Source organism: Loxodonta africana, chromosome 22 (genome assembly GCF_030014295.1).
Source record: "Loxodonta africana isolate mLoxAfr1 chromosome 22, mLoxAfr1.hap2, whole genome shotgun sequence".
Lineage (NCBI taxonomy): Eukaryota > Metazoa > Chordata > Mammalia > Proboscidea > Elephantidae > Loxodonta > Loxodonta africana.
In genome coordinates this window covers 71,927,817-71,942,521 of record NC_087363.1, presented here as the reverse complement: position 1 = coordinate 71,942,521, position 14,705 = coordinate 71,927,817, and the positions used below count along the sequence as shown (strand labels likewise).

Below are 14,705 nucleotides of genomic sequence, written 5' to 3'. Positions count from 1 at the left end.
TATTACTAATAGGGGCTTGAACTAAAATAAGTAAGTTTATGTTGAATTCTAGTTGAACTATTTGACTACAGTAGTAATTCGATTTTTTTTTTCCTTCCCTTCCCCTCATGGGGTCTCTGTGGGTCTCAATTCATTCTAGTACCATCCTATAAACCTCTTTTGTTAGTCTCTGCATACTCAATAAGCTAGAAAACCAAGTAAACTTCAAGTAGCGTTTCCCCGATTTTCAGTCTGTAATGCGTATCAGTGTTCTGTGATTAAAAAAAAAACAATTATGTATGTGTAAATGTGCGCACACACATTAATGATGTAATGTAAACCACTTAATAATATATGAATGTGCACACACACATGACGTAGTGTATACCACTTAGTAATACATATATATACATGCGCACACATAATGTGTAGTGTATACCACTTAGAAATATATATACATAAATGTGCACTAAATGATGTAATGTACACCACTCAGTAATATATAAATATGCATACACATAAATGATGTAATGTATAGCACTTAGTTATATATAAACGCATGCACACACATAAATGATGTAACGTATACCACTTAGTAATATATATATAAATGTGCATACACATAAATAATATACACCAGTTAGTAATATATAAATAAATGTGCACACACACAAATAATGTATACCACTTAGTAATATATATAAATGCACACACACAAATGACGTAATATATACCACTTAGTAATATATACATAAAAATGTGCACGCACACATAAATATGTAATGTATACCACTTAGCAATATAGATATATACATGCGTGCACAGATAATGTATACCACTTAGTAGTGTTTTTCAACAATGGAGTCTGCATTGCAGTACAAAGATAAAAAACTTAGGCTAAAATTATATTGTAAATCTTACTTTGCCATTTACTTACCAGCGAAACAACAACAAAACACTGATCAAGGATCACTAACCAAATTATAACTCGGATCTGGAAGTAAGAGTGAGACCTTCCTCTCAGCCCACTATTTGTTTCTATATAAATAAACTGTTTTATACTTTTCTTAACAAAAGAGATTAAGGGCGGCGAACTCCTTCTTCACAAAATCACAGGACGCTGGAGTCAAAAGGTGCCTTAAAGGTACACTCCAAACCCTTGGTACAACAATAACCCAAAGAGCCTTAGCTTGAACACACACAGTAACAACACATGATCTCAATAAAGGAACACCTCAAACTGAGGCAACTCTGCTAACAGAAGGTTCTTTACATTCTGCCTTCCAGGAACTATCACCCATTGTTTCTAAGTGCACCCTTTAGGTATTTATTCTCAAACCCTGGTCTCCCGGATCAACACATCAGTGTCACCTGGGAACTCACCAGAAATGCAAATTATTGGGCCCCACCCGAAAGGGACAGACTCCAAGGCCCTGGAGGTGGGGCCAGCAACCTGTGCTAAAACAAATCCGCCAGGAAATGGTTTGAGAACCACTGAAGAACACTTAACAAGCCTCCCTTTTCACAGGACAACATCTGCAGTACCTGAGGGCAGTTCTCCATTTATTCCCCACTGTCTTTTCCTCTCCAGGCTCAACACTCCCAGTTTCTTTGACCATTTCTTGTATGGAATGGTACAGGACTTCTTTACTCTGGTAAGTCTTCTATACACAGTACAATGTATACTCTCTCGCTTAAAATGGGCTCCTGAAGCACTGAACACACTATTCCAACAGTGGTCTGCATCAGCCCCATCATGTGCTGATTCTAATGGAATCAACTGTAACTCCAGTTCTTCTCAACAGTTGGGTCTTCTTGGATGCTGATTCTATGGCCTTTCCTGAATTCTAATATTTGGGCTTCTCATGTTAACACTGGAGCCCTGGTGGTGCAGTGGTTAAGAGGGTAGCTACTAACCAAAAGGTTGGCAGTTCAAATCTACCAGCTGCTCCTTGGAAACCCTATGGGGGCGTTCTACTCTGTCCTATAGGGTCGCTGTGAGTTGTAATTGACTCAACAGCAATGGGTTTGGGTTTTTGTGGGTTTATATCTACATTATCGTTACACAGTACTGTTCTTTTTGGGCTCTGACACAATTTAAAAGCATCTTTATGGCCTCTCCTCCTTCATTTTCATCATCAGTTGTACAATCTTCTTTCCACCATACACTTATCCTTTAAAAACATAACAACTCTTCAAAGAGCTCCCTGGGTGACCACACTGACCTTCGACTGCTCCTTCTTCATTTGGGTAATTCACAACAGTGTTTTCAGATCTGTGAGGGCCTCCGACTAAACTTCTTCCCATTTTGTTTCCAGATCATGTGACCACGCCTGTATCTTTAATGACTTCAGTTTCTCTGTGATGGTGGTGTTCCCAAAGTCTGACTATGCCCAGCTTTTCTTTCCCAATTGTCCCGAACTTCAAAACGACTGAACTGCTTTCACTCAAGATTTCTTGACAGCACGGCTAGGCAGGCCGGCCCCGACAGTGACAGCAGAGCTCCTCCTGGACAGCACACCCCCTCACACGAGTCAGTAACTGGAGCCAGCAACAAACTGTTAGTTTTGTCCTCAAAAGGAGCCCACAGCTTTTTCTCACGGCTTATGAGAAGGCAGTTCTTTACACAAGCCCTGCTACAGTCTTTAGGTTTTGGAATAAACCACCACTGCTGCCACACCGCTGTCCACTCCCCCCGCCACGCTGCTTAGCAGAGTTAAAGAGATACCTTTCTGAGCTGGGCACCAAGGTGTCTGACACACGCCCACTCAAATAGGGTTGTCAGGCAGGAAAAATCCACGTTGTCCTCTGTGCATATAAGATGGCTGGGGGAGAGCAAAGGGACCTCCAGGGTCCCTAAGCTATGGGCTAGGTGGAGGCACCATACAAGAAATTCTCCATCTCCAGTGGGACAACTTCCAGAACCCAGGGGCGACCAGTTCCGTGAAACTGGTCCCTATGAGTCCTTTGGGTACCGGGCTAGGTAGAAGCACGCTTAGTAGTTTGTCAGCTCACCTAACTAGGCCTACCTGGCCAGGTCAGGGGGGCAGGAATCTGTGTAAGGAAGGCCCTAGAGTCCCTCTCCTGAGGTATATGGGTGCATTGTGGGGCACCCCACCTATAGAAGTTCTCCAGCTCCGGCTCTGTCAGCTCTTGAGCCAGGGGTTATTGCTCCTCATGAGACTTCTCCTATTGCACACTGCTTCTTTTTGTCCATGAATCTAAGATGACCTGTGGCTGCATCCACATGGATGTAACACGTTTTCTTTCAAGGAAAACATGGTGGTCTCATCTTTCATTTCTCTCCCTTCCAGATTATGCCAGGAAGTGATAGAAGCATTACTAGATAGCTCTTACATTTTTATGTGGTTTATGAGAATCTGATGGAAAAAATAAAAACAACTGTCTTCAAGGAATCTAAGTTCTTGTAATTTACAATTATTGAAAACTTGGTATAGAAGATTCTAGGAGACGAGAATGAAAAAAAAAAAAAAAAGACTATATTTCTAATTCAGAGCTGCCTGCATTAGTTTATCCAATGTAATCAGGATCTATCTGGCACTGATAAGAGATCCAGTATAAGGAATTGTTTTACTTGTCCACGGAAGTGGCAGCCAAGAAATCAGATGACATATTGCATTGGGCAAATCTGCTGCAAAAGACCTCTTTAAAGTGTTAAAAAGCAAAGATGTCACTTTGAGGACTAAGGTGCACCTGACCCAAGCCGTGGTATTTTCAGTTGTCTCATATGCCTGTGAAAGCTGGATGATGAATAAGGAAGACCAAAGAATTGACACACTTGAATTACAATGTCGGCAAAGAATAGTGACTACACCATGGACTACCAGAAGAATGAACAAATCTGTCTTAGAAGCGGGGTACAGCCAGAATGCTCCTTAGAAGTGAGCATGGCAAGACTTCGTCTCACGTGGTATTAGGCAGGACCAGTCCCTGGAGGAGGACATCGTGCTTGGTGAAGTACAGGGTCAGGGAAAAAGAGAAAGATCCTCAACGAAATGTGCTGACACAGTAGCAGCAACAATGGGTTCAAACACAACGATTGTGAGGACGGTAAAGGACCCAGCAGTATTTTGTTCTGTTGTACACAGACAGGGTTACTGAGAGTTGGAGCCAACTTGACGGCACCTAACAACAACAGAGTACCTTAACAGTAATTATACTTGTTTTCACACAATAAAGGAGAATAAAATAACAATATAACTCAAGATTAATAATTTGTTGATCAATAACTTCACAGTTACGTAGAATAGAGTATCAGAAAAAGATGAGATCAGGGAAGATACTGCTTTGCCTCTAAGAAGCTACATAGCCTTGGGCAAATTACCCTGTAAGTCCTTCATCTGTCAACTAACAGGTCTGGCTGAATGAGCTCTACTGAGGCCTCGCAGACCTGTAACTGTGAAGCTCTATGACCATCAATGAGATGTTAAGAGCACACTTAGAGGAAAATTTCTACCAGAACTTACAAAATGAGGTAAACAGATTCTCAGGGCTCTGACATTCAAGTAAACAGAAGAAACTCAGGGAGATCTAGTCCACTCCTATCTATTTCAGAATCCTGCTACTTAAAGTGAGGTTTGGGGACCAGCAGCGCTGGTATCACCTGAAAGCTGGTTACAAGTGTAGAATCTTGGGCTCCACCCAGACCTACTGAATCAAAATCCGCACTTCAGCAAGATCCCCAGATGACTCATATGCACGTTCGACTTTTAAAAGCACTGGTTTAGATTATCTCGATCCTATATATAACTTCATTAACTCTCGTTTCATTCATTTATTCAACTGATCTTCACTGAATGCCCACTTGTGCCAGCCACTATTCTAGGCTCTGTGGATAAAGCAGTAAATAAACAGACAAAATCTCTGCTCTTACAGAGCTTACCAGTAGGCAGAGTCAGACAATGAACAAGTGAAAGAGGAGCTAGTGTATGAGACGATGATTAGATGCTATGAAGAAAAGGAAGAAGGACAGTGAGGGTGGGGGAGCAGTGGTTTGGGGGTTGTTGTTGCAACTTAAGAGCTCGTTGAAACAATGACATTTCATCACTGATCTCAAGGAGCTGAATAACTGAACCTAGTGAAAGAAGCATTTCTGCTGTAGGGAAAGGCAATACAGGGGGAACGTGCTGGGCACGTCTGAGAAAAAAGGGGACCAGTGTAGTTGGAGCAGAGCGGGAGAGGGGGTGAGCTGTAAGAAATGAGATCAGGGAGGGACTACTGAGACATAATATCTAATGAAAACATGGAGGTGAACGGGGCTGTTGGAAAGGGAGAGAGTAAACCTTAACTAAAGACATGGAAGCCAGTCAGGCTTTTGTTTTCTGTAGTTTACTACATGGTTCAAAAATATTTTTATTCTTGTTATTTCATATACGTAGACAAGTTTCATATGGTGAAATACAATCATAACTACAGCCTCGTTACTTCACTTCTTTAAAAATGACTATTGCTTATTCATTCGACCAATATGTATTAGGTATGTATTTTGGAAAAGATATTGTGGGGAGTAAATCAAACATGGATCACATCTTCAAGATTAGAATTACCTGACAAAACCGTTAGCAATTATGAGGACCCTGCAAAAAGTCCTGCCTGCGTCAGGCAGGCAAGTCCAGTGAGTGACCTTGGAGGCAGTCAACCCTGAGTGCCACTTTCTTGTTACAAGATTCCCCCTAAACAGGGTCTTTTGGGGACACTGTGGAAACATGGTTCATACACGATAAACAGCACTCTGAGGGAGGGGTCTTCAGAGCATGGATCTACTAGCCATTGGACAGCACAGCTTGGTGAGTGCTCAGCTTGGCGAGTCTTAGACTGGATGGAGCTAAATCTGACTTACAGGGAAAAGTGTCTGCTGTGGGTGAGATGCTATGCTAACGGCTATCATAATGTCATACATTATCTCATTTAATCCCCACAACGTGAGCTAGGCAGTTATCTCCATTTTAAGGACTGGGAAAGCTTAGGCTCACAAAGGTTAAGTACTTTGTTCAAAAGCTGCACAGTAATAAATGACAAAATCCAGATTTAAACCAGTCCCATATCAAAGTCTTTCTCTTGCTGCTTTCTGGAGGGTTAACGCAGCAACAACTGCCCTAAGCAGTACCCACTCACCAGGTGGCCACTCTACTCTGCATCTCAGGTTAGTAACCATCTCCCAGCACTGTTGCGAGACACAAATAAAGTAAGTTAATACAGAAAAAGTAGGCAGAGCAGTGGCTGGTATTAGCTAAGGATCACCTAGTGTTAGGATTACTGCTAGTACCCAACACTAGTGATTATCAAAACAGGGAAACAGCTACACACACACACACAGTCACCGAATGATTGCCAACTTTATGCTCTTGTGAGAAAACAGTATTTTTGCTTTTACATCATGAAGCAGAATTTAATACAGGATAAAAGATGTATTGCTTCTTTTAAAACAATTTTAGGCAAATCCCAGCAAGTCGGAAAATAAAGGAAATTATGCAAAAGAGCCCTCAGAAATTACAATACACTTATTTCCTAATCCTAAAAGTTAGTTTGGTTTCAATTCTTCGGGATGGAGCAGGAAGTTTTCAGTTGCTCCCCTGAGGAGGCCACTAACAGAACGTATGTGTTACAAAGGCACCTGGGACAGCTTCCTCGTCAGACTCACAGAGCCCGGATATTCTCGCAATCTGCCTACCCGCAGGTGCCACCAGGCTCTCCTTTGCCTACTCCCTTGTCCGGCAACAAGGTGGGGCACCCCCCCTGCAGCCTCTAAACTCCTCTCTCTTTATTATCTAAGATCCTAGGTACAATCTTCTTCCTGACTCATTTAGTATTACTGTCAATCAGTATCACATGGTTTCCATTCTTACTGCAACTTTTCCCATCTGAAATTCTGAAACACACTGTTATGCTATGATATTTCTAAAAAATCTTGTAAATAGATGTCTTTAAAATGAATTTTCTAGTGAGACTTACGAATGTCATTTAAGAAAGTAAAATACTAATCCAAAAGCAACACTGGCTAGAACGTTCCACTCTATTGCTACAATGATAAAAATTCTCAGATTCCACGGATTAAAAAAATATAGTTAACATGCAGTTATTACAATTTTCTATAATTAAATGGCCCAAGGTCCTTCCTAGCCTAGGTAACACCACAACTTGCTATTACATTACGTGAACACTAGGTAGTGCCGTAACCCAAAGGACTCAGAGACTTGAGCTACTTTGCATCTATTTTTCTTCCTTAACCTAGGGAAGGCAGGATGCCTTGGGTCATTGAGCTTGGTCCCTTTAATATTTATACTTAACAGCATCATTTCTTTAGCTAGCTAATGCTGGCAGAAGCTTGTAATATCAGTTTGCTTGCTTTTTTAAATTATGAAAGAGTATTTTGTGATTATAGTATTAAAAAAAAATCTATAAACTATCACTCAAAATAACCCCACGGACCTAAGGCCGGCAGGAAATGAGAGCGCTACGTTTTGTTCATCAGGTAGAAAGAATACGCCCGTAAAAAAGCACTGCCCCATCACTCCTCAGGGATTCCTGCAGTGGCATACGGGCCCTCGCCTTTTACTTTAAGGGTAACTGATGTAACCTAGAAAACTTTCATTCTCAAATCTTTCTCTAATTAAAACAAGTCATTAACCATTCCAACATTGTTTCTGTTAGGTTTTTAAATGGCCTCAATGAAACTACGTAACACAAAGATTTCTAATTCTTCTTTTCAGTACATGAAAAAAAAACCCCACCATTGAAGAATAAATGGCCATTCAGAAATCGATAGCTTCGAAATACAAAATTCAATTTAGAAAACAGATAAGACAAAGGTCAGGTGATTTCACAATGGCTCCAAACTCATTTTCACAAAGTAGCCACTGAAACTCAATTCCTGTGAGAAGCAAACAGCACTTCCGTTCAAACACGGACTTTGGTATTGTTACTTCCGTTCAAACACGGACTTTGGTATTGTTACTTCCGTTCAAACACGGACTTTGGTATTGTTACTTCCGTTCAAACACGGACTTTGGTATTGTTACTCAGCTGTGTCAAGGCTACACGTGCTGAGGTGAAGCCCACAAAACTAGCAGGTCACAAACGGAAAGAGCAGTGGTCAGGTCATTTTCTGCCCCAAAAGGAAAGTGTGGAAAGCCCAACAGATGAGAGAAACACTGGGAAGGAAGGAGCTCAAATTATATTAGAAAAATGAGCTTTTCAAAAGACAGCACTGGTCAGTGGTTCAGAATAGACTAGGTTCTGGTTTATCAAAGGCTGGATTCACCGCTAAACCGTTATGTCACCTAGAATCCTCCTCAATCACCATTTGTTCTTAGAGTCTGAGAGCAGAATAACCACATTTAACGCAGCTACTATTCTCTATTGTCAGTTCTGTTCCTGCAAGTCAATCTGGTTTGTTATGAATTGTCTACAAACAACTTATTTCTGAGTGTAACAAGCTTTATGCCCATGATAAATGAGAAGTTGTTCCTAACTGAGCCACTGGAGAATCTGCTCTGTTAAGAATAGAAACAAAGATATTTTTGGTTAACTTTTCATTACTAGGGAAGCTAAACATAACTAAAATATGTTAACATAATTAATAAAAACTAAACATAACTGTTCTCTAGGAATAAAAAAAATCAGGCTAGCAGTAATTAAACCTCAATAACAGACACAGTTTTCTGACGGGCTACTCTTCACCTTTCAGGAAATCTCAATAGTAGATAGAGATTTGAAATACATTATAAAGTAATTATTTGTACCAACCCTAGTCGGAAGATGCTTCCAAATCTACTCACGAAGCAAGAGGCTATAAACTATTCGTATGAGAAAGCACTGTGTACTGGTCAGAAATCTAACATCGACTCTGTGTATCTGAACACTTGCGCTGGTCACACTTCTAAAGCACTGCTACCCTCACACGTAGGCGCTGATGTGAATGGCGGGCGTGTGGTGCAGGAGGCAGGGCACTGACAGGCAGAGGTGGTGATACCTGACAGGAGAGGCCAGAAATGAGGCTAGAGATACGCTGCAAAAAGAAAACCAGGTCAACCCGTTTCTTCACTGACTCACCCAGAGGGCTCTCGAAGCTCAGGATCAGGGACTTCGATGGGAAATTTTGTTTACAACTAGAGATGCATTTGTGGCCAGCTCAGCAGATTTTTAAGCAAGTGCTGCAGTTAGCCAATTTGAAAATTAAGAGACCAAATTACAGTCCAAGTAACTGTCATACTTGTAAAATCTAAACCCAGCTCCACAACTGTTAACATGTGAGGGTGTTTCTGGAATTAAGGGTAAGAAAGCTACATGCTTCAAAATTTAAAAAATTATTACAAACAAGTCATTTGACAGAACAAAAAATCTGTGTGTATGTGTGCAAGTTACGTGAGGGTTTCAAAGGATAATTGGTTCACCTGGATTATTTCTTTCTTAAATGTATAACTGGGTATTGGGAAATTCCATCATAATACAGCTCTGAGGTAAAACTTCAGTTATCAAGTGTGCACGGGAGATTAAATACTTATCTTTCTTTTCAGGTGCACCATTTTAATATGAAGTAACCAACACAAGAGTATAGCAATATAAATTGAGAAGTTATTGAGTTCTGGGATCTGACAAACTTGGACACAGACAGAAGCCCAAGGCGACCTACCTGAATGGGTCCTACGGACATGAGCAGGTTTTTCAGCTGGACATCAGTAGTTGATGAAGAAAGCCCTTCCACCGACACGACACAAGGCTGAGGCTTGCACTCCACCACGCGTAAGTTCTGCTTATTTGGCATGAGGCGTCCGCGACCCATCTGCCCTGCTACTCCTCTACCTCTCCCATACATGATGACCTGGCAGCAACAAAAAGCAACTGTATTCAGATTTTTAAGCTTCAAGCATTTTCAAAGTTATTAAAATATAAAACTGAGCAAGTAATTTAGAATCAATTAAAATATGCCATAAGCTAAAGAATGTTCTACGGTTTTCTACATACTATCAGAAAACGTTCTAATGTCTAAATGGGATGACAATACTCAGCAAATCTAGATACAGGGAAAGGAAAGGAACAGATAAGCTTGACTGTATCTTGGTGCCAAGCAAATCTACTAAAGGGGCACTTTATATGCTATCATCATTTTATAAATGAAGAAACAGATTACAGGGTCCTACAATTCCACCACATTACAAGCCAATTTCAATGGGGACTATCATGGATTGAATTGTGTTCCCCCAAAAATGTGTGTATCCATTTGGTTGGACTGTGATTCCCACTACTGTGTGCTTGTCCTCCATTTTGTGATTGTAATTTTACATTGACAGGATTAGGGCGGGATCATAACACCCCCTGCCCCCAGGTCACCCCCCGCCCAGATCCAAGGTAAAGGGAGTTTCCCTGGGGTGTGGCCTGAACCACCTTTTGTCTCTCAAGAGATAAAGGGAAAGAGAAGTAAGCAGAGAGTTAGGGACCTCATACCACCAAGAAAGCAGAACCAGAAGCAGAGCAAGTCCTCTGGACGTGGGCTCCCTGCACCTGAGACTCTCCTCAACCAGGGCAGACGGAGGACAAGGACCTTCCTCCAGACCCGACAGAGACAGAAGGCCTTCCCCTGGAGCCAACACCCTGAATTTGGACTCATGACCTACAAGGACGTTTCTCTAGAGCCGACAGAGACAGAAAGCGTTCCCTGGAGCCAACACCCTGAATCTGGACTCGTAACCTACAAGGACGTTTCTCCAGAGCCGACAGAGACAGAAAGCCTTCCCCTGGAGCCAACACCCTGAATTTGGACTCGTAACCTACAAGGACGTTTCTCCAGAGCCGACAGGGACAGAAAGCCTTCCCCTGGAGCCAACACCCTGAATTTGGACTCGTGACTACACTTTTAGAAAATAAATTTCTTTTTGTTAGAGCCATCCACTTGTGGTATTTTTGTTATGGCAGCACCAGAAGACTAAGATAGGGACCTGGTGAATTTTGTATAGTACTAAATTCATCTCCTAACAGTTATAATTTTTATCCAGTCACAACGAGCAAAAATATCATGTATCCAACTTGTGAATATTTACATTTGCCAGGCTGAAAAACGGAAACGCAGGTTTTATAACAAGGATTTCAGCCCTGGCTGCCCATTCCAATCATTACCACAGTTTTAAAGAACTACTGGAGACGAAGCCAAGATGGCAGAATACACAAACTCTTCCAGGGAGCCCTCCTTACAACAAAGACCTGAAAAAACAAGTGAAACAAGTGTATTTATGACAACCTAGGAGCCCTGAGCATCAAAGGCAAGCTTAGAAAATGAAAAGAGGGGCAGGGGGAGGACGAAGCGGTTCAGAAGATGAGAGGAGCCTTCAGGTACCATTCCCGGAGGTGTGGTGGCTGGCTGGTACTAGCATTCGGCTGCAGTTTCCTCAGGGAGAAGCAGCCAGCCACACAGCCTACTCACACCTCTGGCACCAGAGAAGAATATCGCTCTCGGCAAAAGCTAAGTACTTGCGTATATTTTACCACGCCCCCTTATCCCCAAGCCAGCTTCAACAGCTGCAACCCTGGGCCTGAGATAGGCACTGTTGAGCACCTAGAGCCATCCTCCCGGCCTTGGGGAAGGAAAAAATTTGCGTTTGGGGGAAAAAGATAATTTTCCCGCTCCACTAACCAGGGGAGCTCAGGACAGAAGTGGCTCCTGTCCAGGCATAAACGATCTGTGGACTTTGAGCACCTTTCCCTTCTGCATGGACCAGTGTGGGCCTATTTTAGAAGAACAGGCCCTTTTGCTGGCAGACTCCAAACGTTTCACCTGTGCTGTGGAGAGATGGGTGTTTGATGTTTTACATTGCTTTGCCTATTAAACAAGGGGACCTGCCCACATCAGGGACCTAAGGACCGGTAGCTCCACTCAGGTCACCCAACCACCCGCGACAGGAATCCAAGGATAACTGGTACCTCCAAGCCCTTACAAACAAAAAGTTTGGATGCCCATGATCCGTATGTAGAACCCACCCACCTGCACGCTCTAGGGAACAGGGACGTGCTTTCCTCAGAGACACTCAGAGGTTGGTTCTCAGCCTCCTACCTTGTTCAGAGCATGACCCCCTGCTGCAATCAGATACGGGTATATACTCCAATCACCCCTGCCCCTCTAAGGCTGTAGAACACAGCCTGTACCACACATGTGACGATCAGCTACCTGGAAACCTGAACTGAATTCATAGAAGAAAACTGATGGACTCCTAGACTGATATAACTGATAACAGCTCTAGCCAGCTGGGGACAGGACACCACAGCTCCAAAGGTGAAAAAAATAAAGCTAGCTCACTCAAGCAATCCATAGGGGTATACCAAAACAAAACAAGAAGCTACGACACAGTAAGCAACCATAAACTAATACAATAACTTACAGGTGGCTCAGAGACAACAGTCAATATCAAGTCACATAAAGAAACAGAGCACGATCACCTCAACAGACTCTCAAAACAAAGAATCCAGAGATCTTCTAGATGAAAGTGCATTCCTGGAATTACAAGAAGCAGAATACAAAAGATTAACATATAGAACCCTTCAAGACATCAGGAAGGAAATGAGGCAAAACGTGGAACAAGCCAAGGAACACACAGAAAGCAAATGAAGTAATTAGAAAGATTATTCAGGAACATAACGAAAAATTTAATGAGCTGGAAAACTCCATAGTCAGACAGCAACCAGAAATTCAGAAGATTACCAATAAAATTACAAAAGTAGACAACTCAACAGCAAGTCAGAGGAGCAGAATTAAGCAAGTAGAAGCCAGAATTTCTGAGTTCAAACATGAATCACTTGGCACTAATATATATGAAGATAAATCAGATAAAAGAATTAAAAAAAAATGAAGAAACCTTAAGAATTACGTGAGACTCCTACCAAGAGAAATAACCTACAAGTGACTGGAGTACCAGGACAGGGAGGGACAACAGAAAATAACAGAGAGAACTGTTGAAGATTTGTTGGCACAAAACTTCCCTGATATCGTGAAAGATGAGAAGATACCTACCCAAGATGCTCATCGAACTCCACGTAAGGTAGACGTTAAAAGAAAAGTCACCAAGACATATTAAAATCAAACTTGCCAAAACCAAAGATAAAGAGAGAATTTCAAGAGCAGCGAAGGATAAACGAAAGGTCACCTACAAAGGAGAGCCAATAAGAATAAGCTTGGACTAGTCGGCAGAAGCCATGCAGGCAAGAAGGCAAAGGGATGACATATTTAAAAAACTGAAGGAAAAAAATTGCCAGCTAAGAATCATATATCCAGCAAAACTGTCTCTTATATATGACGGTGAAATTAGGACATTTCCAGATAAGCAGAAGTTTAGGGAATTCATAAAAACCGAACCAAAACTACAAGAAATACAAAAGGGAGTTCTTTGGTTAGAAAATCAATAATATCAGATATCAACTCAAGACTAGAACACTGGGCAGAGCGATCAGAAGTCAACCCAGACAGGGAAATCAAAAAAAACAAAGCAAGGTTATTTAAAAAAAGAAAAAAAAAGCTCAAAACAGGGTAACAGCAATGTTATTATATAAAAGAAAACACCATTAAAACAATAAAGGAGGACTAAGAATTGTACGGCAATACAAAGAAATAAAAGTTAGGTTTAAAATTAGAAAAATAGGGGCAAATAATAAGATAACCACAAAGGAGACAAATTATTCTACTAATCAAAATGAAACACAAGAAAAAAACAGAGACTCAGCAGAAACAAAATCAACAAAAATGAATACGAGGAAAGGACAATATATAAAGATTATCTACTCGCCACATAAAATTAAGTGGGGAAAAGAAACTGTGAACAACACACACACAAAAAAAACATCTAAATGACAGCACTAAATTCATACCTATCCATAATTACACTGAATGTAAACGGACTAAATGCACCAATAAAGAGACAGACAGTGGCAGAATGGATTAGAAAACAGGATCTGTCTATATGCTGCCTACAACAGACACAACTTACACTTAGAGACACACACTAACTAAAACTCAAAGGATGGAAAAAAAATATATCAAGCGCACAACAATCAAAAGAGCAGGAGTAGAAATATTAATTTCTGACAAAATAGACTTTAAAGTTAAATCCATCAGAAAGGATCAGGAAAGATACTATATAATGATTAAAGGGACAATATAGCAAGAAGATATAACCATATTAAATATTTATGCACCCAATGACAGGGCTGTAAGATACACAGTCCACAAAAACAACCTTGAGTATATCCCACCTGAATAGATTTTGTGCGCTGGACATTAATGACTGAAGACCAGATGACTGATGGGGTGATGTCAAGGATATCACACACGAAGAGAGCAAAAGGTCATGCAAAAGACAGCAAAGAAAGAAAACATCAAAATGGATGTCAGAAAAGACTCTGAACCGCACCCTTGGTACAGAGTGGAGCTAAAGCCAGTGGAAGCAATGACGAAGTAAAAGATCTGAACAAAAGATCTGAAAGGGTAGCTTGAGAAGACAAGTATTATAATGACATATGCAAAGACCTGGAGATAGAAAACCAAAAGGGAAAAACACACTCGGGATTTTTCAAGCTGAAAGAACTGAAGAAAAAATTTAAGCCTCAAGTTGCCATACTGAAGGGTTCTATGGGCAAAATATTGAACGACTCAGGAAACATCAGAAGAAGATGAAAGAATACACAGTCACTATGCCAAAATGAACTGGTCAACATAAATATTTCAG

General features: G+C 41.2%; 1 protein-coding gene across 4 annotated transcripts in view; it reads right to left on the bottom strand.

Annotated features, from left to right (window-relative positions):
- The window catches only part of RBM33 (RNA binding motif protein 33), a 198,986-nt gene that overhangs the window by 20,014 nt on the left and 164,267 nt on the right, over positions 1 to 14,705 (bottom strand). For all 4 annotated transcript variants that reach the window (XM_023542038.2, XM_010602106.3, XM_023542039.2 and 1 more), the window contains one exon: positions 9,632 to 9,820. In XM_023542038.2, the coding sequence (XP_023397806.2) occupies positions 9,632 to 9,820 (189 nt within the window). The remainder of the gene's footprint in view (positions 1 to 9,631; positions 9,821 to 14,705) is intronic.